This window comes from Hypanus sabinus, chromosome 6 (genome assembly GCF_030144855.1).
Source record: "Hypanus sabinus isolate sHypSab1 chromosome 6, sHypSab1.hap1, whole genome shotgun sequence".
Classification (NCBI taxonomy): domain Eukaryota; kingdom Metazoa; phylum Chordata; class Chondrichthyes; order Myliobatiformes; family Dasyatidae; genus Hypanus; species Hypanus sabinus.
Genome location: NC_082711.1, coordinates 126,583,005 through 126,610,860, shown reverse-complemented (window position 1 = coordinate 126,610,860; position 27,856 = coordinate 126,583,005). Strand labels below are relative to the sequence as shown.

Sequence of the window (27,856 nt, the reverse complement as noted above, 5' to 3'; positions counted from 1 at the left end):
GTGTATGCAAGACAGCCCAAGAATCTCACAAAACTAGAAGCCTTTTGCAAGGAAGAATGGGCTAAAATCCCCTAAACAAGAATTGAAAGACTCTTAGCTGGCTACCGAAAGCATTTATAAGCTGTGATACTTGCCAAAGGGGGTGTTACTAAGTACTGTTACAAATCAGCAACAATGAATATATAATTGAGACAGGTTTTTTAAAACAAATAAAACATTTATTAAACACTGTAAAAAACCCAAAAGTAAACAAACGACTAACGTAACCGGAAGTCAGCTGCTGTGCGGCAGCTTGAACAGTTCTTGAAGCCATAATGCGAAAGTCCAAAGTTTTACCCAGTCGCTTGGGAGAGGCTTTCTTTCCTGTATTAAATCCTTCCCATGCTATTACTGCTGATCCCAGCCGGACTGTTATTTCTCGGAGGATTTACGGCCGAAGGAAATAAAACGGCTTAAAGGCACTGACCTTTCCTTGGTGAATCTCTGCATCCAACTCTTTCTGCTGTCTTTTGGCAAAGCAGGAATTAACATGGACACAGGTTACTAATTCCTTTTGCAACGATTAAACAAAGGTCGAATCTATTTCACCGTTAACATTAACTTTCCCAATCCTTCGGGATTTCCAAACTACTTTAAAATCTTCACTCTCCACGGACTGGACTGGCAGTATTGGAGTGGAACTGCCTTTGAGACTTAAGGCAGAAAATAAAACTGCACTTTAAAATAAAACTGCGTCATACATCGAAATACGCAGCAACGCAGAGTGACCAGTGAAATCAACAACCGACTGCCCTGCGTCACAGGGAGGGATTCTCCTTTTATACCCTGTTGAAAAAAACTATCACATGTCCTCTCACTGGCGGGAAAATGACGTCACTCCTCCATCACAAGACCATTACCTCATGTCCAGTATAGCCTCAATTACTTCACGTTCTCGTGACTTGTACAAGATACCCACGGGCACGTAACAGTACTGACCATGCCAGGTGCCCAAACTTTTGCTTCGGGCCCTTTTCCTTCCTTGTTCTTTTGAAACTGTAAAAGTTGTAAATAAAAAAGTATTCTTGCTTAAAATATTAAAGAAATGTGTCATCTTTAACTTTATGCCTTTTTGGAAATCAGGTCATCTTTTACTCGCTTAGCTATTCACAGTGAGAGAAATTTCGAGCGGGGTGCTCAAATTTTTGCATGGCATAGTATGCATAACATTGTTCTCATTTAGTGGGATGGTAGTCTCGTAGGAAATGGGTATGGTAAATGTTGAACAATTATTATCATTTACCTGACAATGAATGTTGCAGGATATTACACTTTGTACTGTTGGGTGAACACTAGTTTTTACTACTTTTATCAACCTTTAAATAAATTGTTTTGTCTATTTTTGAAGCAACTGGAGGAAAAGCTAAAAGAACAGTCAGACTATGAAGAGGTTAAGAAGGAACTGAGGTGAGTAATTTACAAAGTAGCTTCTATCTGTACCTTTGGCAAAAGAAAAGTGTGGCAACAAATTCCACAGACATACCACCCTCTGGCTAAGGAAATTCCTCCTCATCTCTGTTCGAGATGGACATGCCTCTAATGTGAAGATGTGCCCTGTCGCCTTAGATTTCCCCAGCAAAGAAAACATTCTTTTCACATCCACTCTATTTAGGCCTTTCAACATTCAATATGTTTCAATGAAATTCTACCGCCCCCCCCCCCCCCAATTCTAAATTCCAGTGAATACAGGGCCACAGCCTTCTATTGCTGCTGATAAGATAACCCTTTCATTTTCGGAATCACTCTTGTGACCCTCCTCTGAACCCTCTCCAACGTCAGCACATCCTTCCTTAAAGAAGCAGCTCAAAACTCCCAAACAAGGCCTCACCAGTGCCTTATGCAGCCTCAATATTACATCCTTGCTTTTATATTGTTGTCCTCTTGAAATGAATGCTACTATTGCACTCGCCTTCTTCATCCCCAATTCAATCTGCAACTTAACCTTCAGGGAATCCTGCACAAAGACTCCCAAATTACTTTGCAACTCAGAATTTTGAATTTTCTCCCTGTCTAAAAATAGTCTGTACTTTTATTCCTCCTACCAAAATGCATGACCTTACACTTCCTGACACTGTATTTCATCAGGCATTTCTTTGTTCATTCTCGTCATCAGTCGATATGTCATTCTGCAGCCGCTCTGCTTCTTCAACACTACCTGCCTGCCCCCACCTATCTTCGTATCGTAAGCAAAACTTGACCATGAAGCTATCAATTTCATCATCCAAATCGTGGACATACAATAATAAAAGAAGTGGTCCCAACTTGGACCCATGTGGAACACCACTAGTCATCGGCAGCCTAACTTTATTCCCTCTCTTTGCCTCCTGCCATTCAGCTTTCCATCTTTCCATTAATACACAGGGAGGAGATGCCTTGTGTGCAGCATCTCATCAAAGGCCTTAATTCTGAAAGACCAAATATAGCCATACCAAGTGCGCTGTATTGGTATGCCCTTGTGATAATTCAGTTCGTTTTATTAACTAAACTGTGGAGGATATAAACAGATTAACTTATCAGCTGAGCAGATGTTCCTGTAATGAATATCTTCATTCATGGATGGCAGCTAATAGTGTTGCCTGTCATATCTGGAGGATGGTCAAAACTATGTTGATAAGAAGTTGTTAATATTAGCAGTTAAAATGTAATATTTACTGTGAAAATCTTCCCTTGTTTTTATTTTTTTATTCCAGCATTGAGAATGCTTTAATCTGGAATTTTTTGTCCTATAAATCTTGACAGTGAAGAACAACTGATGTTTTCATTGCACTTTCTACATAGAAAATCATTCAAACGTGTAGTGAGAGTAATTTTATATTTGATGATAGTTCAGAAATTAAGTAAGTGGGAATATTCTGATTTGTTTTTGCAGATAATTCAGTATGGAGGTCATTATCGTTAAACAGTTTTTTCAACAGTTGGCTAAAAGTATAATTGGCATAGTCATGGCAGTAGTGACTTTCATAGTTGACATTGGCCTTTGTTGAAAAACGTTCTATCTTTTCTAAGGGAAACGGGTTTTCATTGTTGGAGAGTCATACAGGGCTCATATGGGTGGAGAGTGCCATGGGGCTGAGTTGGAAGATAGTATTAGGTTGAAAGATACTGAAGTGCTGGTGAAATGGCTTGGAAGCTGGCAGATGGAGTTAATTCAGTCAAATGTGAGGTGATGCAGTTTTGGAGTACAATTGAGGCTAGGGCATACACTATGATGGTCAATGTTTAAGGTGTATGGAAGAACAGAGGGATCTTGGTGACATCTTGGAAGGTGTCAATGTGAGTGTTCTTTAGTCAGATATTGGATACAGAAATAGAGAGTATATTTTGCAACTTCATAAAATCTTGGTTAGTCCTCTGTTGGAGAACTGTGTGTAATTCTGGTGACCAAGTGACAGGAAGGACATGATCACACTGGAGAGGGTGCAGAGTAGATTTACCAGGATGTTACCAAGAATGCAGCAGCTAATTTATGAGGGGAGACTGAAGGAGTTAAATCCCTTCTCCTCGGACCAGAGCAGGAAAGGAAAGTCTATGAATTAAGGAATATAAAATTATAAACAACAAGTATCTGAACTGGTTGAAACTGAGTAATTGATAGCCTTTAAGAGTTGAACACATTGAAGTCCATGCAGCAAGTGCTGGGAGATGAGATTATGACAGAAAGATACCCACTGATTGGTGTAGGCAAGTTGGGCTGAATGGCCTGTTTCCATGCTGTATGATTTTATGACTGAGTTTTATTTTGGAGGTGTTGTCTGTATTATCCACTCCTTCAGGCACCTCTGTTAAACATGTAAATGATGACTCTGAGCTCAGCGTCAAATGCAAGTAACATCTTCACAATGCTGCCGTTGCAGAGACTTTGATTCCGGAGTTCAGTAGCAGATTTGCTGTTGCTTCACGATACTAGTGACCTGTGCTCAATCCTGACCTCTGGTGCTGTTAGAATGGAGATTTCACATTTGTTCTGTGATTATGTGGGTTTCTCTGGGTAGCCTGGTTTCCTTTCACATTCCATAAAGGTTCTGGTAGGTTAATTGGTTTCACATTGTGCTTTATATAGGTGTAAGTCAAGTTTATTGTTGTATGCACAGGTACAGTACATGTTTCCACAACTACTTATGTGTACAGGTTAACTGGAAAAACCTGAAGCAGCATCACAGGCACATAGCATCATGTAAGCAGAATTCATAAGAAAAACAAATTAAGCACTATTTTTACGAGAAAGAGCACACTTGAAACAAGCTAAAAACCAAGTCTGTTTTAGTGCAAAATGAACAGACACGTCAGAATGTTAAATTTTAGTGTTTAAGATTTTGCCCATTGGGGTTGAATGGAAATAGCTGTTCTTGGACCATAGATGTGGGACTTCTGGTTTCTGTAACTCCGGCACAATAATAGTACAAACCCCATTTCTAGAAAAGTTGGGATGTTTTCCAAAATGCAATAAAAACAAAAATCTGTGATATGTTAATTCACGTGAACCTTTATTTAACTGACAAAAGTACAACGAAAGGATTTTCAATAGTTTTACTGACCAACTTAATTGTACTTTGTAAATATACACAAATTTAGAATTTGATGGCTGCAACACACTCAACAAAAGTTGGGACAGAAGCATGTTTACCATTGTGTTACATCACCTTTCCTTTTAATAACACTTTTTAATCGTCTTGGAACTGAGGATACTAATTGTAGTAGATTTGCAATTGGAAATTTTGTCCATTCTTGCTTGATATAAGACTTCAGCTGCTCAACAGTCCGTGGTCTCCGTTGTCTGATTCTCCTCTTCATGATGCGCCATACATTTTCACTAGGAGTAGATCTGGACTGGCAGCAGGCCAGTCAAGCACACACACTCTGTGTCTACAAAGCCACGCTGTTGTAGCCTGTGCAGAATGTGGTCTGGCATTGTCCTGCTGAAATAAGCATGGACAGCTCCGGAAGAGACGTTGCTTTGATGGCAACATATGTCTCTCTAAAATCCTAATATATGCCTCAGAGTCAATGGTACCTTCACATACATGCAACTCACCCATGCCGTGGGCACTGATGCACCCCCATACCATCACAGATGCTGGCTTTTGCACCTTTCGCTGATAACAATCAGGATGGTTGCTTTGGCACTGAGAACTCGACGTCTGTTTTTTCCCAAAACTAGCTGAAATGTGGACTCATCTGACCACAGCACATGGTTTCACAGTCTTTTGGTCCATCTGAGATGAGCTCGGGCCCAGAGAACTCGCCGGTGTTTGTGCATAGAGTTGATGTATGGCTTCCTCCTTGCGTAATACAGTTTCAAGTTGCATTTCTGGATGCAGCAACGGACTGTGTTAAGTGACGATGGTTTTCCGAAGTGCTCCCGAGCCCAGGTGGCTATAATTGTCACAGTAGCATGACAGTTTCTTAGGCAGTGCCGCCTGAGGGCTCGAAGATCACGCGCATTCAACAGTGGTTTCCGACCTTGCCCTTTACGCACTGAGATGTCTCTGAATTCTCTGAATCTTTTCACAATATTATGTACTGTAGATGTTGAAAGATCTAAATTCTCTGCAATCTTGCGTTGGGAAATGTTCCTTTTGAACTGACTAACAATTCTCTCACGAATTTTGGCACAAAGAGGTGAGCCACGACCCATCCTTGCTTGTAAAGACTGAGCCTTTGATGGACCCAGTCATGATAACTCACCTGCTACCAATTAGCCTGCTTAATGTGGAGTCTTCCAAACCAGTGTTACTTGAATATTCTGTGCACTTTTCAATCTTATTTTAACTCTGTCCCAACTTTTGTTGAGTGTGTTACAGCCATCAAATTCTAAATTTGTGTATATTTACAAAATACAATTAAGTTGGTCGGTAAAACTATTGAAAATCTTTTTGTTGTACTTTTGTCAGTTAAATAAAGGTTCACATGAATTAACATAGCACAGATTTTTGTTTTTATTGTATTTTGGAAAATATCCTAACTTTTTTGGAAATGGGGTTTGTAGTTGCAAAAAGATGATGTGGCCTGACTGGTGGGAATGTTTGTTTCAGGAACATCGGGGGAGTTGATAGACATGTAGAAGAGAATCAGTTGCATGGAGACCCATTGTAGGCTTGACTGACCAAATGGTGTCTTTCCAACTGAAAGAAATTTGAATGGAGATGACAATAGTTCATATTAGTCTTGCAGATTAGACCATAAGACATTAGAACAGAATTAGGTTATTCAGCCTCTTGAGCCTGTTCCACCATTCAATCATGGCTGATTTATTTTTCCTTTCGTTTCCCTGCCTTCTCCCTGTAACTTCTGGCACCCTTACAAATCAAAAACCTAACAGCCTCTCTGCTGCAAAATGTATCTATATATTGAATTGCAGTGTCCGGTCCACTAGGCAGTAATGATCCCTGTCTGCAGGCAACTGATACTTGGATTGCCTACAGCAGCCCAGGCACTGACATGTGTAAGTCTATTCTATGGCCTTAGTATAAACTGGAATGGTCTGAAGTGAACTGAGGAGTCTATCCTTGCTGTAGTTTGTGTACCAGTTGAAGGATGTTATTCACCAGTAAATCAATATTCATCAAGGCTTTGACCTGCTTCCTCATGGTAGGCTGCTTATAGAAGGTTAGATCACATGTGAAACAGGATAAGCTAGCCACTGATGCAAACTTAGCGGTGGTAGGAATAGGAGGGTGCTACTTCAAGTGTTGGTTTTCAGATTTGTCATCTGTATTAAAGAATTTGAAGAAAATGTAGATAGCATGGTTATTAAGTTAATGGATAACTTAATCTGTGGGATAGTGAAAAAAATTGTGTTGGGTTACAAGCAGGGTCTAGATCAACTGGCATTGCAATCCAAGGAATGGCAGATTGAACTTAACTTGCAGATGTAAAGTGTTGCATTTTGGAAGTTAAACCAGGGTAGTAAGGGATAGACATGCAGAGTTCCCTGCAAATGGTGATACAGGGGAGACAGGATGGTGAAATCTGGTATGACATACTTTATTGGTCAGGGCATTGTGTACAAGAGCTGGAAGGTAATGTTGTAATGGTACAAATTATTGGTACTCCAAACATGTTTGGAGTATATTGTTCACTTCTGGTTGCCAAAATATAGAGAAGGATGCCATTAAGTTGTAAAGGATTCAGAAATTATTTCAAGAATCCTGCTGACACTGAAGGGCTTAATTTGGGTAGGGCTGCTTTCCCTGGAACAAAGGAGGCTGAGGGACAGCTTTATAGTGGTATATATTCAAGATTGTTTAATATCACTTCCAGTACACAAGTGTAAAAGAGAACAAAATAATTTTTACTCCAGTCCTGCTGCTGTACAGAAAAAAACACAAAAAGATAATGAACACTAATTAAAAATGCTATACACACACACTCACACACACACACACACACACACACACACACCCCCCCCCCCCCCACCTATGTACATAAGGTACCTTATATAAGTAGATAGATTCAATATATCTTCACAGAGCACTGCTTGGCACAGGACAGTCATAAATACGGTGACTGATCGCAGTGGTTTTCCCAGGAGCAAGTTTTTTATGCATGAATTGATGGGTAGGAGTCTTGGTTGGCATGGAGCTATTGGGCTGAAGGTTCTGATTCTGCGCTGCAACAGTTTCTGATTCTGACTCTATTCCTATTATTTCCAGTATCTTGAAGTCCATGGAATTTGTACCAGCAGAGGGATCTGGAGCACAGGTATGTTCCTTTCTAATTGAACAGCTGAATGTGAGATATATTATCTGAACATGTTTGTGAACAGTATTCCTTAGTATTTTGGTAAATGTATTTAGCATTTCAAAGGAATGATTTTAGGCTGGGGTGAGAACATCTGCATACAAAGAACAGATGATTTTCAGTGCTAGATTTAAGATGTTTAGGATTTTTACCGTCTCCCTGTGGAATTTGAACATAATTGAGTTGCATTTGTTTATCTCTACCCAATCAATGCTGCTTTGCTGTGAAAAACACATCTCAAAATTTAGCTCTGGTGGTTCACATTAAATTCTACAGGACTGCCAGAACTCAGTGGGAAGAATTTTAAAACACTGCAGCTACCAGTTTTCATTTAGGTGTGCATATTAGAAACATAGAACCACAGTAAACCTACAGCACAATACAGGCCCTTTTGCCCACATAGTTGTGCTGAACATGTCCCTAACTTAGAAATTACTTGGCTTACCTATAGCCCTCTATTTTACTAAGCTCCATGTACCTATCTAAAAGTTTCTTAAAAGACCCTATCGTATCCATCTCCACCAACGTTGCCAGCGGCCCATTCCACGCACTCACCACTTTCTGATTAAAAACTTACCCCTGACCATATAACCATGTAACAATTACAGCATGGAAACAGGCCATCTTGGCCCTTCTTGTTTGTGCTGAACGTTTACTCTCACCTAGTCCCACCTACCTGCACTCAGCCCATAACCCTCCATTACTTTCCTGTCCATATACCTGTCTAATTTTTTTTTAAATGACAAAATCAAACCTGCCTCTACCACTTCTACTGGAAGCTCATCCCACACAGCTACCACTCTGAGTAAAGAAATTCGCCCTCGTGTTACCCCTAAACTTTTGCCCCTTAACTCTCAATTAAGAGTTGAGAGGGAAGGATACTACTTTACATGATTTTATTTTGGGTGCTTTTTCATCATTGTTTTGAATTATATTACTGTATGTTTATCTTGCACTGTATTAATCTTCGTTTTGCTGTTGGGCTTTTGATGTAGTAATTGTAGAAATACATAAAAAAATCAATTAAAAAAATAATTCCCCTTACTCCAGTTAAACGGTTTTCTAACTTGTCTGTTCCTATCTCTCTCCAATGCTGTAGTAAAGGAGACAGAATTATGATCACTATCTCTAAAATGCTCTCCCACTGAGAGATCTGACACCTGACCAGGTTCATTATGACACATAGATTTACAAACATTTTATTTCAATTATCTATTGTATTTTAGTTTTGTTTCTGACTTTTTGACTACTGTTCCCATCAGTTATTTTTAGAATTTATTAGATTATTAGCTGCTGTGGTGGCTCGCTGGTGCTCCAGCAGTCGCAGGCGAGTCCGCAACTAGCGGCAACCGTACAGCCCCGCAAAGAGCAGGGGATGCTGGGAGCGGGCACTCATTGAAACAGTAAACAGTTCAACCAGACCCTGCTGGACTCTGTGTGTTGCTTTCACTCATTGCGTTTTAGCGTGACCACATTGGTGACCCCGACGGTCCAACGGCATTCAGACCCAGCATTTGGACTCGGCTCTGCAGAATGCAGTTTCCCTTAAACTGCCAACCTTCTGGACCACTCAACCCCCTGGTCTGGTTCGAGCAAGCAGAGGCCCAGTTCCAGTTCAGGCAAATTGTTTCAGACACCACCAGGTATTAATATGTGGTGGGCGCCCTCGACCAGGAGACAGCACACCACGTTATCGAGCCCCCGGCAGCAGACAGGTACGAGGCACTCAAGGCCCTGTTAATCCGCACATTTGGCCTCTCCGGCCGCCAACAGGCCACGCAGTAACTGAATATGAACGGCCTGGGCGACCGCGCGCCAAGAGCCCTGATGAGCGACATGCTAGCACTGGCAGTCGGCCATAAGCCTTACCTCCTTTTTGAACAGTTCTTCTTGGAGCAAATGCCAGAAGACATCCACCTCCTGTTAACAGATGAAAACTTCAGAGACCCGCGCAGGGTGGCTGCCCGCGTGGACGTGCTTTGGTGTGCCAAACGAAATGGCGGAACCACCATCGAAATTTGTGCTGCGGCACAGCCGAAAGCCCAGCCCTCCCACACCCCAGCAGTGGAGCACGTAACACCCACACCAGGGGACGGCACCTCTTCTGAGTTTTTACCAAAGGTGGGGTTACGGGGCCTGCTGCTGCCGACCACATGCTCGTTCCAGGGAAACGCCAGGACCAGCCGTCGCTGATGGCTATGGTGGCTCCTCTACGTTTGGGACAAGCACACGTGGCATAGATTCCTGGTGGACACAGGTGTGAAAACCAGTGTCCTACCCCCCTCGAGCCACAATGCCTGAACTAGAAGAACAGGACTGGAACTTACGGCAGCCAACAGCAGCACCATCCGCACCTACGGCACAAGAACCGTCCCCTTGCAGTTCGGTTCCGGCTGCTTTTCATGGACATTTACGCTGGCCGCAATATCACAGCCATTGCTGGGTGCGGACTTCCTCCACACTCTGGATTTGAAGGGATGACGATTGGTTGATGCGAAGACGTTCCAGACTTTCTCCCTCGGTGAGGCCAGGTTACCGGCCTCGCACCTGGACTCCGTCACGTATTCCGACAACGAGTTCGCCAGTGTGTTATCGGAGTTCCCATCTATTATCACGCCGCATTTTTCCTCAACAGACCCCAAGCATGGCATGATGCACCACATCCCCACACAGGGACCTTCCATTCATGTCCAGGCCCGCAGGCTACCGCCCAACAAGCTCCGCCTCGTGAGAGGAATTCAAGAAGATGGAAGAGATGGGGATTGTGCAGCGTTCCGACAGCCCGAGAGCCTCCCCACTCCATATGGTGCCCAAGTGCACGGGAGGGTGGAGACCATGCGGCGACTATAGGAGGCTGAACGACACCACCACGTCTGATCGCTATCCGGTACCACTCATCCAGGACGTTACGGCCAACCTGCACGGGATGTGCATCTTTTTGAAGATTGACCTGGTCCGAGGGTTATCATCAGATCCCAGTCCACCTGGATGTTGTACCCAAGACGGCCCTCATTACCCCCTTTGGCCTGTTCGAGTTCCTCAAGATGCCGTTCAGGCTCAAAAACGCGGCACAGACGTTCCAGCCCCTGATGGACGCAGTAGGGCAAGATCTGGACTTTCTGTTCATCTACCTGGATGACATACTTATCGCCAGCCGCTCCCGCCAGGAACATCTAGCACATTTACTCCTGCTCTGCTGCTGCCTAAGCGACTACGGCCTGGCTATCAACCCCACTAAGTGCCAGTTCGGTCCACCCGCCATTGACTTCTTGTTCCACCGGATCAACCGTCATGGAGCTGTGCCCCTGCCTGCAAAAGTTGAAGTCATCCGCCAATTCGCCAGACTCAGCACTGTTAAAGGCCTGCAGGAATTTGTTGGGATGGTTTTACCACTGTTTCCTGCCCTCAGCGGCCCGGATCATGCAGCCCCTTTTCGGCTTGATATCCAGCAAGGTCAAAGAGGTCACCTGGACAGAGGAGACGAATGCGGCTTTCGAACAAGCAAAGAACATACTAGCAAACGCCACACTCCTGGTCCACCCCCAGGTCGACATCCCCACTGCCCTCACTGTGGATGCCTCCAACGCAACAGTTGGCAGCGAGCTCGAGCAGCTCATCGAAGGCCAGTGGAAGCCGTTTGTTTTTTTCAGCCGGCACCTATGACCCCCGGAACTTAAGTCCAGTGCTTTCGACAGGGAGCTGCTGACCCTGTACCTTGCCATCCAGCACTTCAGGTATTTCCTGGAAGGGAGGGAGTTTGCCGAAGTGTCGGACCAATGGTCGGGCTGCCAACAATGCCACCTGTCGTACATCTCGGAGTTTACCATCACGATCAAGCACATCCCCGGGAAGAACAACGTGATAGCCGATGCGTTGTAACGCACCTCTGTCCAATCAGTGCACTCTCTGTCTCCGGGGGTGGATTATGCGGCTTTAGCGTTATGCGACTGGACTGCGAGTTGCCGGCTTACCGAACTGCAATCTCGGGACTCCGCCTCGAAGACATACTCATTGTACTGATCTCCTTTGTGATGTGTCCCCCGGGCAACCGCGGCCCATTGTCCCGACCGCTTGGAGGCGCCGCATTTTCGACGCCTTGCATGGTTTAGCTCACCCTTCCATCCGGGCAACCATCCAGCTGATCGCAGACAGGTTTGTGTGGCTTGTCTACACAAGCAGGTCGGGCACTGGGCCAGGACACGTACGCACGGTCAAACCTCCAAAATCCAGAGGCACTTGAAGGCTGACATGTCGGCCCACTGCCGGTTTCGAGAGGAGCGAGATCCCTGTTCACTATAGTGGGCAGGTTCACGAGGTGGCCGGAAGCTATCCCACTCGCTGACACGGACTCCCAGCCCACGTCACTTCAGACAGGTGTGTGCAGTTCACATCAGCTTTGTGGTCTGCACTGGCACAACTCCTCGGAGCCCAGCTCCACCGAGCGACTGCTTACCACCCGCAGTCCAACGGCCCGGTGGAACGTTTCCACCGGACTTGGATGTCAGCACTGATGGCACGCCTCCGAGGGCCAGACTGGGTTGACGAACTGCCCTGGGTGCTGCTTGGCATCCGCATGGCACCCAAGGAGGACCTGGCCGCATCATCGGCGGAACTTGTTTACGGTGCCCCGTTCACAGTTCCCAGTGAGTTTGTGCCAGCAGCCTGTGGCCAGGAGTACACACCCATGGCGGTCCTGACTACACTCCGGGAGTGGTTTGGAACACTTGCTCCAGTCCCAACGTTCCATCACGGAACAACACCCTCTTTCGTGCCCAAGGACCTACAAGAGAGCAAGTATGTTTTCATTTGCCGAGGCGCGCACAGACCACCCCTGCAGCGACCATACGAAGGACCCTACAAGGTGGTGTGCCATAATGGGACGACCTGCGTTCTCGACATCGGCAGTCGTGAAGAGACTTTTACCATTGACCATCTCAAACCGGCACATCTAGACCTTGAACGCCCGGTTGCGGTGCCTCCCCCACGACGACGAGGCCAGCCATCTAAAAGATCTGACAGTGTGCAGGCTGTGGACTCTGCACCTCCTGGCGCCGGTTCTGGGGGGGGGCGGGGGTCATGTGGCGGCTCGCCCACGCGGCAAGCGAACCGGCTCCAGCAGTCGCGGGCGATTCCACAGCCAGCGGCAACCGAAAGGGCTCTGAGTGTCGGGGCAGATCTCGGCCCGGAAGCCAACGTCACTTCTGCCCCGCAAAGAGCAGGGGATGCTGGGAGCGGGCACTTAAGTGCGTGCGGTTGGAAACTGTAAACAGTTCAATCAGACCCTGCTTGAGTCAGTGTGTTGCTCTCACTCGTTGCGTATCAGCGCAACCACTCTGCATTTATTTATTTGAAATGATTTCTAATCACATATAATACTGTAATTCTGTATGATTCAAAAGGCCCAGAAAATTTGATGTAAATTCATTTATTTTTGCATAATTTGAACACCTCACAGAAAGTAAGTGATTTTTATGTTATTCGTAGGTGAACATTTGAGTTTATGGTCATCACTATCTGATAATTTTTGTCGTCACAAATCTAATAGACTATTTCTGTAAAATCAGAGATAACATTTCTACAGGCCAGTTTTAGCAGAAATTATAATATTGGTGCTCTAGCCTCCAGAGGTGCAGTTTGTTGTGTATGCATTTTGTTTTGTACATACATCTGCACGTAAGCTTTTTCTATATCATTTCCTTTGTGGATATATTTGGATTTTCACGTGAAGCACATGGTGTAGAAAGATATCCATCTCTAGCCCCTTTTTATTTGCCCTTGAAACAGCATTGTCTTTTCACAAATAACATCTCATTAAAACCCCTGAAGGAAGCTTCCAATTCAGGTGATTTTGAGAACGTATTTAATTCCCTGACTAGCTTTGTAGACATTCTCTGAGAGTGAAAAGATAACTCTTCCTCAAAGGCATTGCACACTAACTGGAGACACACCTGAATGTCATGTGTCAGCTTCTGACATGAGCAACGTCTATCGTCAAGCTCTGGAAGTCAGGTCAGAATGTAGCATATCAATTGTGTCTTTGCAACATTCAAGTAAAACCACAATTAGCATAGCCACAGAATGGGCCTGCACCAGAGCTGAAGTGGCAAATATGAAAGCAATTTATACTAAGTGCCAAGTTGAAATGCGAATGGGCAAGTACATACAGATATGGAGAAAGCTCATACAGAGGCTACATTGAGTGTTCTCAAGGAGGACAGTGAAGTTGAGGCTTCCTTATCAAAAGCAAATATAGGAGTTGCAGCTGACTTAGTGGTGGTCATTCCTCTAGGAGGGTGACTGAAGAACCAACCATTAGTGCAGGCCCTCAAATACGACATGATTGCTGAACAGTGGATGAAATCAAAGCAGCAGTCAAATGTGGGAAGTAACCAGTCCTCTGATAGATAGATAGATACTTTATTCATCCCCAAGGGGAAATTCAACATTTTTCCACTTATTGTAGCAAAACTAATTACATACAGTATTTAACTCAGTATAAATATGATATGCATCTAAAATCACCCTCCCAAAAAGCATTAATAAATAGCTTTTAAAAAGTTCTTAAATAGTTCTAAAGTGCATTGAGTGGTAACTTAAGCTCAGTCCTAACCCCGGCACTTTAACATGTCTTGCCCCTGGTGGTTGAATTGTAGAGCGGAATGGCGTTGGGGAGTAATGATCTCTTCATCCTGTCTGAGGAGCATTGCATTGACAGCAACCTGCCGCTGAAGCTGCTTCTCTGTCTCCGGATGGTGCTGTGCAGAGGATGTTCAGGGTTTTCCATGATTGACCGTAGCCTACTCAGCGCCCTCCTCTCTGCCACCGATGTCATACTCTCCAGTTCTGTGCCCACGACAGAGCCCGCCTTCCTTACCAGCTTATTAAGACATGAGGCGTCCCTCTTCTTAATGCTGCCTCCCCAGCACGCCACCACAAAGAAGAGGGCGCTCTCCACAACTGACCGATAGAACATCTTCAGCATCTCACTACAAACATTGAATGACGCCAGCCTTCTGAGGAAGTACAGTTGACTCTGTGCTTTCCTGCACAGGGCATCTGTGTTGGCAGTCCAGTCTAGCTTCTCGTCTAACTGCACTCCCAGATACTTGTAGGTCTTAACCTGCTCCACACATTCTCCATTAATGATCACTGGCTCCATATGAGGCCTAGATCTCCTAAAGTCCACCACCATCTCCTTGGTCTTGGTGTTATTGAGACGTAGATAGTTTGAGTTGCACCATATCACAAAGTCCTGTATCAGTTTCCTATACTCTTCCTCCTGACCATTCCTGACACACCCCACTATGGCCGTGTCATCAGCAAACTTCTGCACATGGCAGGACTCCGAGTTATATTGGAAGTCTGATGTGGACAGGGTGAACAGGACCGGAGAGAGCACGGTCTCCTGCGGCGCTCCTGTGCTGCTGACCACCATGTCAGACCTACAGTCTCCCAACCGCACATACTGAGGTCTGTCTGTCAAGTAGTCCGTTATCCAAGCCACCATGTGTGAGTCTACTCCCACCTCTGTTAGTTTGTTTGCATCCTCTCCTGCTGTTGCAAGGACATGACTTAGGATGGAAGCCAAGGGTCGAGATGCGCTAGCATAGTCGCGGACGTGGAGTTGATACCCAGGAGGGTCTTTACTCGGAGACAAGGTCCATGTAGAATATCCAGGGAATGGTGCGGAGCTAGGAACTAACAGTCCGAAGGGATCAGGAAATGAGATTTACAGTCACTAGAATTGACAGCTGGCATCTCATTGCTGTGATGCCAGGGTTCTTATCCTGCATTCCCTGATGGAAACCAGGTGTTCTGTAATTAATGGAACTGGGAACAATTGGAAATCAACTGAGGGCATTCAGGCCCAATCAAGGAGACAATACCAAGATGGGGAATTGCCAGATGGAATTATGACAGCCGTAGATTCAAACCCAAAAATAAGATGAATTCTCTTATAAGGCAGGAAATTTAAAATGCCTATGGTCACCTAACTTGGAAATGCATGAGTGTTCACCCAAGAAAAAATGAGGTACGAAGGTAAATTAGCCAAGAATATAAAGGAGGATAGTAAAAGCTTCTTTGGGTATGTGAATAGCAAAAACATAGTTAAGACCAAAATTGGGTCATTGAAGATAGAAACGGGTGAATTTATTATGGGGAACAAGGAAATAGCAGATGAGTTGAACAGGTACTTTGGATCTGTCTTCACTAGGGAAGACACAAACAATCTCCCAGATCTAATAGTGGCCAAAGGAACTAGGGTAAAGGATGAACTGAAGGAAATTTGTATTAGGCAAGAAACGGTGTTGGATAGACTGTTGAGTCTGAAGACTGATAAGTCCCCGGGACCTGATGGTCTGCATCCCAGGGTACTTAAAGAGGTGGCCCTAGAAATCATGGACGCATTGGTAATCATTTTCCAATGTTCTATAGATTCAGGAACAGTTCCTGCTGATTGGAGGGTGGGTAATGTTGTCCCACTTTTCAAGAAAGGAGGGAGAGAGATAACAGGGAATTATAGACTGGTTAGCCTGACGTCAGTGGTGGGAAAGATACTGGAGTCAGTTATAAAAGAGGAAATTACGACACATTTGGATGGCAGTAGAAGGATCAGTCCGAGTCAATATGGATTTATGAAGGGAAAATCATGCTTGACTAATCTTCTGGAGTTTTTTGAGGATGTAGCTATGAAAATGGACAAGGAGAGCCAGTGGATGTAGTGTACCTGGACTTCCAGAAAGCTTTTGATAAAGCCTCACATAGGAGATTAGTGGGCAAAATTAGGTCACATGGTATTGGGGGCAGAGTATTGACATGGATTGAAAGTTGGCTGGCTGACAGGAAACAAAGAGTAGTGATTAACGGGTCCCTTTCGGAATGGCAGGCTGTGACCAGTGGGGTACCGCAAGGTTCGGTGCTGGGACCGCAGCTGTTTATAATATACATGAACGATTTAGATGAAGGGATTAAAAGTAACATTAGCAAATTTGCTGATGACACAAAGCTGGGTGGCAGTGTGAAATGTCAGGAGGATGTTATGAGAATGCAGGGTGACTTGGACAGTTTGGGTGAGTGGGCAAATGTATGGCAGATGCAGTTTAATGTGGATAAATGTGAGGTTATCCACTTTGGTGGCAGGAACAGGAAGGCAGATTACTATGTAAATGGAGTCAAGTTAGGAAAAGGGGAAGTACAACGAGATCTAGGTGTTCTTGTACATCAGTCAATGAAAGCAAGCAGGCAGTGAAGAAAGCTAATGGCATGCTGGCTTTTATAACAAGAGGAATTGAGTATAGGAGTAAAGAGGTCCTTCTGCAGCCGTACAGGGCCCTGGTGAGACTTTTTCATAGATGCTGCCTGGATGTTGAGCTCCTCCAGCATTCCGTGTGTTTATCTGAGGCAGAGTCAGTCTGAATGTGAACAAGACAGTCATCCAGAGAGTGCTGGAGAATCTGGAGGGTAGCAAGGAGAATGGAGAAACAGTAACACAGATGGGTACATGGTGCTGCAAGCACTAGAGGACTCCAGGAAACTGAGCCAAAATTCTATTTGCACTTCAGAAAAATTAGACCCAGATGCAGCTGTAAATTTCGGGCCAGCACATAGGCTCCTACTGTTTTTAGCACACCCACAGAAGAGCATAGCGGGGAGTTAGCTGAACATCCTGGAAGAGGTGCCAGTGGATTTTTTGTGAAGCCAATAGGAGGGCAGATCTACTTACTCTTGCCAACCATCATTGAGTGCAACCATATTCCGAACAACAGGGATGAAATCCCAATTCCTGAAACTGCATGTGGTCATTCACACCTTAAGGGCATAGCTTCTACTGCGATTCTCCTGTTGCTTTGCAGAGGCACCATCTCTAAGGTATGTGAATAGTACAATGGTCAGCATGATGCTCTTTATGCCCAACAACAATGCTCTACAGATTCAGCAATCCTGGTTCAATTCACGCTGTTGTCTCTAAGGAGTTTGTTCATTCTTCCCAGGACTGTGGTTTGTCCGGTTTCCTCCCACAGTCCAAAGATGTACTGGTTGGTAAGTTAATTGGTCATCGTGATTTGTCCCTTGATCAGGCTAGTGTTAAATTGGGGCTTGCTGGGCGGCATGGCTAAAAGAGCCGGAAAGGATTACTCCACACTGTATCTCAATAAATAAGTGACTGGACGTGGCTGAGTCATGGTGAGTGAAGTCTGCCTTGGTGGTGCCCATTAGCGCACTTTCAGTGTATTTAAAACTAGTGTCCTAGAGAATGTTTACCCAAGTCATTTCAAACCCTGAGATTGTAGGAGTGGCCAAAGGCAGCCTTTGCAGTGGTTGGCACATTTGTAAGCAGCCTTTCAGCACAGAGCAGCTGAATGCAGCAAAGGTTAGAATCCTAGCTGTTCAAAGGCAGGTGTATTTAGAGGAAGTGTCATCCATCACAAAGCAGGAACTGCTCCCAATCCAAATTCATGCAGTACTTTACTTACGGTCACCAAACAATTGATACTAGAGCGTACAATCATCACAGTGATATTTCATTCTGCGCTTCGTGCTCCCTGAAGTAGAAATCAAAGTAAATATAATAAAAATTTTAATTATAAATCATAATTAGAAAATAGAAATGTAAGGTAATGCAAGTCAGGTCCGGATATTTGGAAGGTACAGCCCAGATCCAGGTCAGAATTCGTTCAGCAGTCTTATCACAGTTGGAAAGAAGCTGATCCCAAATCTGCCCTTACGAATCTTCAAGCTCCTGAACCTTCTCCCGGAGGGAAGAGGGACAAAAAGTGCATTGGCTGGGTGGGTTGTGTCCTTGATTATCCTGGCAGCACTGCTCCGACAGCATGCGGTGTAAAGTGAGTCCAAGGATGGAAGATTGGTTTGTGTGATGTGCTGGGCTATGTTCACGATCTTCTGCAGCTTCTTCTGGTCTTGGACAGGAACCCTTCCTTGCTGTTCCATACCAGGTTGTGATGCACCCTAGAAGAATGCTTTCTACGGTGCATCTATAAAAATTAGGGAGGGTTTTAGGGGACAGGCCAAATTTCTTCAGCTTTCTCAGGAAGTAAAGGCGCTGGTGGGCCTTCTTGGCTGTGGACTCTGCTTGGTTAGACCAAGTCAGGTCATTTGTGATATTCACCCCGAGGAACTTAAAGCTTTTGACCTGTTCCACCTTCGCACCACCAATGTAGATGGGGTCGTGCGGTCCGCTACTCCTTCTGAAGTCAACAACCAATTTGCTTGTCTTGCTGACGTTGAGGGATAGGTTATTGTCTTTGCACCATGCCACCAGGTTCTTAGTACTCTCTGTACTCAGACTCATCATTACCCAAGATACGGCCGACAGTTGTGGTGTCATCAGCAAACTTATATATTGAGTTCGATGGAAACATGGGTACACAATCCTGGGTGTACAGGGAGTACAACAGGGGGCTGAGTAGACAGCCAAGTGGGGCACTGGTGCTCAGAGTGATTGTAGAGGAGAGCTTGCCCCCTATTTTTACAGCCTGGGTCCTGTTTGTGAGGAAGTTGAAGATCCAGCTGCAGATCTGAGTGCTAAGACCCTGGTTCCGGAGCTTAGGAATCAGTTTAGAACAGAGATGAGGAGACAGGCAACAATCATACCAGTGCCTAAGAAGAGTAATGACTATCGCCTAGTAGCACTCACATCTACAGTGATGAAATGTTTTGAGAGGTTGGTCATGACTAGGCTGACTTGGACTCACTTCAGTTTGCCTATCACCACAATAGAGCAATGAAAGGTGGCTCTTCACATGGCCTTAGGCTACATTGGACTAACACCTACATTAGGATTCTATTCATCGATTGTAGCTCAGCATTTAACATCATCTTTGCCACAATTGATAAGTTACAGAACCTAGGCCTCTGTACCTCCCTCTGCAATTGGATTCTCGACTTCCTAACTGGAAGACCACAAACTGTGCAGATTGGTAATATTATCTCCTCCTCGCTGGCGATCAACACTGGTGCACCTCAGGAGTGTGTGGTTAGGCACAGCTCAAATACCATCTATAAATTTGCTGATGATACAGCCATTTTTGGTAGAATCACAGAAGGAGATGAGATGGCTTAAAGGAGCAAGATATACTAACTAGTGGAGTTGTGTCGCAGCAACAACCTTGCACTCAACATCAGTAACACGGAAGAGCTGATTGTTGACTTCAGGAAGGGTAAGACGAAGGAACACATACCAATCCTCATAGAGGGATCAGAAGTGGAGAGAGTGAGCTGTTTCAAGTTCCTGGGCGTCAAGATCTCTGAGGACTTAACCTGGTCCCAACATATGGATATAGCTATAAAGAAGACAAGACAGTGACTATACTGTATTAGGAGTTTGAAGAGATTTGGTATGTCAACAAATACACTCAAAAACTTCTATAGATGTACTGTGGAGAGCATTCTGACAGGGTGCATCACTGTCTGGTATGGGGGTACTTGTGCACAGGGCTGAAAGAGGCGGCAGAAGTTTGTAAATTTAGTTGGCTCATCTCGGGTACTAGCTTACAAAATACCCAGAACATTTTAAAGGAGTGGTGTCTCAAAAAGGCAGTGTTGATTATTAAGGACCCCCAGCACCCAGATCATGCCCTTTTCTCATTGTTACTATCAGTAAGGGGGTACAGAAGTCTGAAGGCACACACTTTGAACATTTGACGTTGAACCCTTGAACACTACATAATTTTTTAATATAATTTCTATTTTTGCATGATTTTAATCTATTCAATATATAGATACTGCGATTGATTTACTTATTTATTTATGTTTTTTTCTTCTCTATTATGACATTGAACTGCCGCTGCTAAGTTAACAAATTTCATGACACATGCCAGTGATAATAATCCTGATTCTGATTCTGAGGAGAAAATTCTTTGGCTAGAGGGTAGTGGATCTGAGGAACTCATTGCCACAAATGGCTGTGGAGGCCAAGTCAGTGAATATTTTTAAAGTGGTGGCTAATAGGTCCTTGATCAGTCATGGCATCAAACGTTACAGGAAGAATGGGATTGAGAGTGAAAATATATCAGCCATGATGGTATGGCAGAGCTGACTCAATGGGCTGAATAGTCTAATCTGATCCTATGCTTTATGTTCTACTTGTGTTTATAAGTCAGAACATTGTATAAAAAAGTTAGCAAGTCATGTGCTATATAAATAATTGGTGGGACCTCATTTGGTGTATAGCAAGGATGTGGCGTATGTGGAGAGTATGCAGACGTTCACCAGGATATTAACAGGTTTAGAGGGCATTAATTATAAGAAATTGGACAAATTAGGGTTGTTTTCTCTGGAGTGTTGAAGACTGAGGGGGAACCTGATAGAAGTTCGTAAAGCTAAGAGAGGCGTAATTTAGATAATTAGTCTTTTTTCTGAGCGGAAATATAGAATACTAGAGGGTATAGCTTTGGGGCAAAAGGGAGAAAGTAAAGGATGTTTGCAAAACAAGCTGTTACACAGAGTGGGAGGTGCCTGCAATGCAGTTTCAGGAGAGATGGTGGAAGCAGATAAAACAGCATTTAAAAATCATTTGGACAAGCATGAATAAGCAGGGAATGGAGGGATATAAACCACAAGTAAGTGGATGGGATTAGTTAAAGTTAACATTACCGTTGACACAGCCATTGTGGGCTGGTGGGCCTTCCCCTGTTCTGGTTTCTGTGTTCCTATGTATAATTTTTTTAATAATTCTTGTTTGTTAGCATCAAATAAAAAGTACATTAAAATAGGTTAATGCTTTGGCAGGATAAAATTACGAAGTTCCTTACCCATCCGCACACAAACCTAATCTTCTTCTGGCAAAATAGATTTTGGATAACATCTGAAGCACTAAGTCCTATCTGGGGATAAGGAGGTGCAGTAAATTTTGGGCATAGAGACAAAAAATATTCACAGTTGAGGTTAATTTGATTATTTCAGAATTGTAAAATTTAGTTGGTAAGTGGAAGAATGGATTAAAAATTTTCCTATTAGATTCATTAGCAAAGTATGCCAAGTTCTCTTTCTGGTCTATTTTCCTTGTTTTTAGAACACTATATTGTTTCTGTGTTGCCAAGGTGGAATAATTGTGCTATGTTTGTGAATTCTTTTCATATCTGCTGAAAATAGGAGCATTGCTTTATAGTTTCTTCATTGTGAGTTAATGGACTTTCAAATATGAATTATGTCATTTCATCCAGAGCGGTTGTTAATAAATAAGGCTTACCAGGCAGTTCACAAAATCAGTGTGCCTTCAAAGGACTTTGGAACTGGAATTGATTGCCTTGGGCTGCATGTTTGCCATTAATTTTAATTCTTAATGAATCCTTGATTAAACATGATCAGTACTGAAATGTCACGTTTAACATTAAATAAATCTGACTGCATTGTTGCTTTAACAGGATGCATCCAAGACTCTAGAGGTACTTCTGCTGGAAAAGAACCGCTCACTACAATCTGAAAATGCAACTCTGCGTATCACCAATAGTGACCTTAGCGGTAGGTCTTTGCATTTGCAGCTTTTGTAGCTGTGCTTAGGGAATGTGAGTACATATCCTGAGATCAAAGTCTGTATTAGTGCATGGCAGCAAGAATTTTGTATTATACCCTTCTAAATCACTAAATTATAGTTGTGTATTTGTACAGACTGGGTAATAGGACGAAGTTTTCATGAAAACATTGATTTATAAAAAAAAATCAAATGCTTTTGAACTTTATTGATGCCTTTGGGTTTTTAAGCCTTGTTTTTTTGTTTCCCTCATAGGTTTCTCTCAGAGCATACATTCTATAGCCAATGCAGTATTCAGTCATATTGAATTGATGCTATTTTGTATTTGCTGCAATTATCTCTCCAAGTAGGATTTTATATTTGTTAAACTAATGTTGCCTAATATTTGCTATGGGTTGTGTAAATGATTGTTAGGAATTCTCCAGACTGTTACTTACAAGAAAGGTACAAACAACAAATGCATGACATCTGCCGTTGGGGGCTAGTCTGGCATAGTCAAATTTGACCATCCATATCAACAGCAAAGCCCTTTGAAAAACAGACAATTTTGGGCTAAAGTTTGCTAATTTTCATGGTTTAACTTTTTTCACTCCCCCATAATGCATTGTGTTTGACCTTTCTTGTAGGGTCAGCTGGGAGAAATGGGAAAGACCGACTTGAAAGTCTGCGTCCTTCGACCTCACCAACTCCCCCTCCCTCAAAGTTGCTGCGCAACACGAATGAGCAGGCTTCCAGTGCTAATGGTACGCACCAATTTTCACCGACGGTTTTAGGTCAAGATTTTTACAGTTCATCATTGGCAAGCTCCCCGGTCCCCCTGGCCTCTGCAGGGAAATTTGCACTAAACTCGCTTCTTCAGCGGCAGCTAATGCAGTCCTTCTACTCCAAGGCAATGCAGGATGCGGGAAGCACAACCATGCTTTTTCCAACAGGTCCTTACAGCACAAACTCCATATCATCCCCAAGCCCCATACAACCAAGTGCTGACTTGAATGGAATGATCCCTTCACCCAGCCAGTCAGAGAGTACTGGAAGCATATCCGAGGGCGAGGAGCTGGATACAGCGGAAATTGCACGGCAGGTTAAAGAGCAGTTGATCAAGCACAATATTGGCCAACGGATATTTGGACATTATGTACTGGGGTTGTCTCAAGGCTCTGTAAGTGAAATATTGGCCAGACCGAAACCGTGGAATAAGCTGACTGTTCGAGGGAAGGAGCCCTTTCACAAGATGAAGCAATTCCTGTCTGATGAACAGAATATTCTGGCCTTGCGGAGTATCCAGGGCAGGCAAAGAGGTGGGTGATAGATTTAATATTCATTCTGAATCCCTTAAAGTTCTTATGGTTACCCTGCTTTTCTCGATAAAGTAGGAAGTAGAATATTATTTTGATCATTTGGGTAAATTGATGCATCTTTGTAAGTGGGTGGTGCAGGAATCTTCACCTTAATCCTATGCCCTGTATTCTTAGATATACCCACTGTGGGGAAAGTAATTACCATTTACTCTCTGTCCTCATAATTTCACATACCTCTTATCAGGTTACCTCTTGGCCTCCTCAACTCCAAGGAAGACAAATCCAGCCTATCCAGTCTCTTCTTATAATTGGAATAATCCTATCCTGGCAACGTTCTCGACCATCTCCAGTATAACTGCATCTTTTGTATAGTGTGCTAACCAGAGCTCCACATAATACTCTTGGTGTGGGTTAATCAATGTATTATAAAGATGGAACATGATGTCTCAAGTTTTATATTCTAACCTTATTCATCAGGATATCCAAACACCTGTGCTGCTACATTCAGGAATCTGTGGACTTGTCCTGTGTTCGCCAACATACCCTAGAGCAAATCCAACCTTTGATTGCCTTCCCAAAATACATTATTTCACATCTGTCAGGATGAATTTTAATTTGCCACTGTCCCGCCCAAATTTTAGAGAGCCTTCCTCATTGTCTACACCACCAGCAGTTTTCATATCTGTGTTGTTTATGGAACCATTGCTCAGAGAGATTCAATAGCAAACCCACTTTATGTCTAACCCTTGAAAGGATTGAATAACTTGGTGTGCCTGGCGAAGGAATGTTTCTCATTTGGAGTAACCAGATCTCAGTTAGTCTCATTTGGCAACCGAGTATAATGTTTCTGTTTAAAGTTGCTCCTGCTGATGCCAGATGAGAACAGAACTGAGCCACCACTACCTACTTTGGCATGTTGGACTTTAGAAGAGCATCCATAGGAGCAGGAGTGGGCCACCTAGCTTCTCAACTCTGCTCCATCATTGAGTAAGGTTGTGACTGATCTGAATTTGACATTAATCCTTGACTCACTGAATTTTTGAAATTCCTTTGTAATCTGAAAATCTATCTGCCTTGGCCCTGATTTTGAAAGGAGAAATTTCCCCTCATCTCAGTCTTAAAAGACTATTTTCTGCCTTGAATGAGTGCTTATTAACTCTAGAATTCCTCAAACATCTGTTTAGTATCCAACCAGTCAATCACTCTCTGAATCTTGATTGTTACAGTGGCTTCTCATTCAGCTAGCTAAGCACCAGAGGTCATAGGCTTGCTTTGCATATGATTCTTTCTAGGACATTCTGTCATTTCTAGGCATGAGTATTGTTCAGTTTTTCCAGGTTTCCAGAAAAAGAATGTGTTATCTTTAATAATACCAAATAATATTATTAACACCTTGTACAGTTGTGGCTTGTTAATGTCTTGTCCTTCTTGTTCAGGTGTCAGAATACCACAAGACCCACACGATTTGACTAATGTGCTTTTTTTCCTCCTGACCACTTAAAGTGGACACCACATTTTCCCCCTCATCTCAAGTCTATGTGGTTCATTGTGGTGCATTTGTCTATATCTCTTTCCCAATTCTTTTTGTCCTGCTCAAAAGACTCATTTATGTTATATTTGGTCCTTTCATCTGCCATTCTTTCATACTGTAGAAAGCTGAAACCCCACCACAGAACGCTAAGGTTTATGTAACACTAGTTTTATGTAAGCATATTAAAAATGCCCAGTGAACAAATAGAAAACCAATCTTCATCCATGCTAATTTATTACCCTCATCCCAGGAGTCCACACAAGAATGTTTTTTTCTCTGAAACTTTATTGAATTCCTATTGCAAATCCAACTACATGACTTCTACAAGCTCCCTGGTGGCTACATGATCAAAAAAACTTGTTAACCATTATTTCTCTTTCACTGTGTGGACAGTACCTATTCATTTTATGGTCTTAAGTGAAGTTAGCACTTCATTTATAATGGTTTTCAGCATTTTGCTGATCTCATTCCCGTTTAGCCAAATTCACTCGTTAACACCAGAGTGAAATATCATTAGAAAATAATCTTCACTGTAAGTTTGATTAGTTCATTTTAGATAGGAAGAGAAGTTTACTTAAAATGAGAAAACATTAAAATTGACAAATACTTCCTCTATTTCAATAAAATACTTTCTTGTGATATTGGAAAAAAGGAGACAGATTATTTCAAAATGCTGCATGTAAATTTGACTATAAATATTCTGTTTTAATTTTAATGCTTGTGTTAAAAAGATTATTGTATTTAAGTTGTCATTATGATATTGTAATGAGATAGTTTAAAAGTATTGGAAACTAAATCCTATCTCTCAATGTTATCATTTAAATATGATTCCAGAATTATTACTTTTAGGTATGCTGGGGAAGGTCTTAGTAACTTGCTCATTTATAATTATCCATTACTTTTGTGCACTATTAAATAAACTGTGATGCTTACTCTGCAGAACTTTACAAGAGTAAAGAGCTGCTGGAAAAATTCTGGGAAAAATTAATTGTGCAGAATCTGAAGAGGCAGAAATTGTTAAATAAATCAGATATTTTCGCCAAAGATGAAACTGTTTCTCTCTTTACAGATGCTTTTGTTTATTTATAATACTGCCTTCATTTTCTCTCTCTCTGGATTCTCTACAAATGATCCAAAATAGTTTCTTAGAGGTTGTGCATCATTACCTTGCTATTGATTTATAATCTAAACAGCAAAATTCTTAAAAGTGATTAGTGGTTGAAGCTTCAGAGTGTGGTTTACTCCAGGGTTAAATAATTGAGTATCTTCTGATCTTATTGCCAGGGAGTGTGGCCAAATTTAAAGTACTATATGGTTCGATGTAGTTTCAAGTTGTGGTTGGGTGACAATTTAAATATTAACATGGTAGCAGTAATATAATGATACAATATGATGTTCTAAGCTTTTACTTGAAAGCAGTTGGACAAGTGGGGTTACTTGTGGCAACTCACACAAAATGCTGAAGGAACTCAGAAGGTCAGGCAATATCTATGCTTTGGGCTGAGACCCTTCTTCAGGCTGCTTGTAGCTCAGCTGATTTATCCAATTAATGTCCATTAATGTATCCAATTAATGAACCATTAATGTCCCAGTTTCAACAAGTGATGCACAGAGTCAGTTGGTCTGGAGCACTTTATTGATGAGTGAGACTTGGTGTGGATGCCCCGGTGGAAGTATGTTTGGTTTCTTGTTTCCTGCTGGATGTGTGGAGGATGTAGGTGTGAGACAGGTTTAGGGTCAGTTACTATTTCTTCTCTCTGTATCCTTTGTTTTGTGTTTACTGGTACATTCTGTCGCAAATTTATGCTTGTCAGCTACTGAGGTTCTCAGGGTAACAGCTCTGAGTGTGAGGGATGAAGTAAAAGAACACAACTTTTGACTAGATTCCAACATCATGTATTATCTCAGGGTTTTGAGACCTGGAGGGAATATTATGAATGTAGCATTTACATGGACTTCAAGACATTAACGTGTGGATGTCACAGCATTTTTATGGTAGTTGCTTCTTTGTAAAACTAATTGGAAATAATGTCCTTATTTTGCATTAAATAAAACTGGATTGTCAGAAGATAGAATGCATCCAAGTTCATCCCCACTCACTAACACTCTGCACACTATGAAGCATCAGACTTCAGTGGAAGCAGAGTGCAACGTGTTGTCACTGCTGTATTTAATGCTATTTCTAGGTGAGATTTAAAGCATTCTCTTGAATTTGATCTCCGTGTTGTACCAGTTTAGCTTTGATTTCTGCTGTTGATATTTAACACTTGTGGAAACCCTAGCTTTTGTCACATCTGCTTCACTCCAGAATTGCATAGTTTGACAGTTCAGGTAATCATTCTTCTCTTGATATCAGACTTCCGCACTGTACCAGATCATTACCTCCCATCCTCTAATTTCCAAGCAGATGCTCCAACTGGGGCACTATCTAGTCAAGCCTGAGGAAATAAAATGTAGATAAGAAGGAAAATGCTGCAATTTTTGAAACTATGGAATGAAAGTGGCAAGATGCAAATTCACTGGTTGATTTGCACATGACAGAGTTGGTAACATTTTCTTCAAAGAAACTTTAAGCACAAAGAATATCGTCGTCTAAAAAAAATCTAATTATGAACAACAATCTCTTGACCAGGATAGTATGATGGAAAAGCTAGTGATGAATGGATAATCAAATTAAATGTGGCAATACTGTTTCTCTATCCTCTTCACTGAAACAAAGATTGTAGAATTGGTTGGTATAGCATACTCTAAAATATT

General features: G+C 42.8%; 1 protein-coding gene across 8 annotated transcripts in view; it reads left to right on the top strand.

The window, feature by feature from the left end:
* Nucleotides 1-27,856, top strand: part of LOC132395815 (protein CASP-like) — a 739,549-nt gene that overhangs the window by 313,498 nt on the left and 398,195 nt on the right. For 7 of the 8 annotated variants that reach the window (XR_009512755.1, XM_059972897.1, XM_059972898.1 and 4 more), the window contains exons 12-15: nucleotides 1,388-1,446; nucleotides 7,692-7,740; nucleotides 22,164-22,260; nucleotides 22,897-23,568. Coding sequence is in view for 7 of the 8 variants with exons in the window: in XM_059972897.1 (XP_059828880.1) it covers nucleotides 1,388-1,446; nucleotides 7,692-7,740; nucleotides 22,164-22,260; nucleotides 22,897-23,568 (877 nt within the window). In the remaining variant the exon portion in view is untranslated. The remainder of the gene's footprint in view (nucleotides 1-1,387; nucleotides 1,447-7,691; nucleotides 7,741-22,163; nucleotides 22,261-22,896; nucleotides 23,569-27,856) is intronic. The other variant, XM_059972899.1, reaches the window with a different exon arrangement.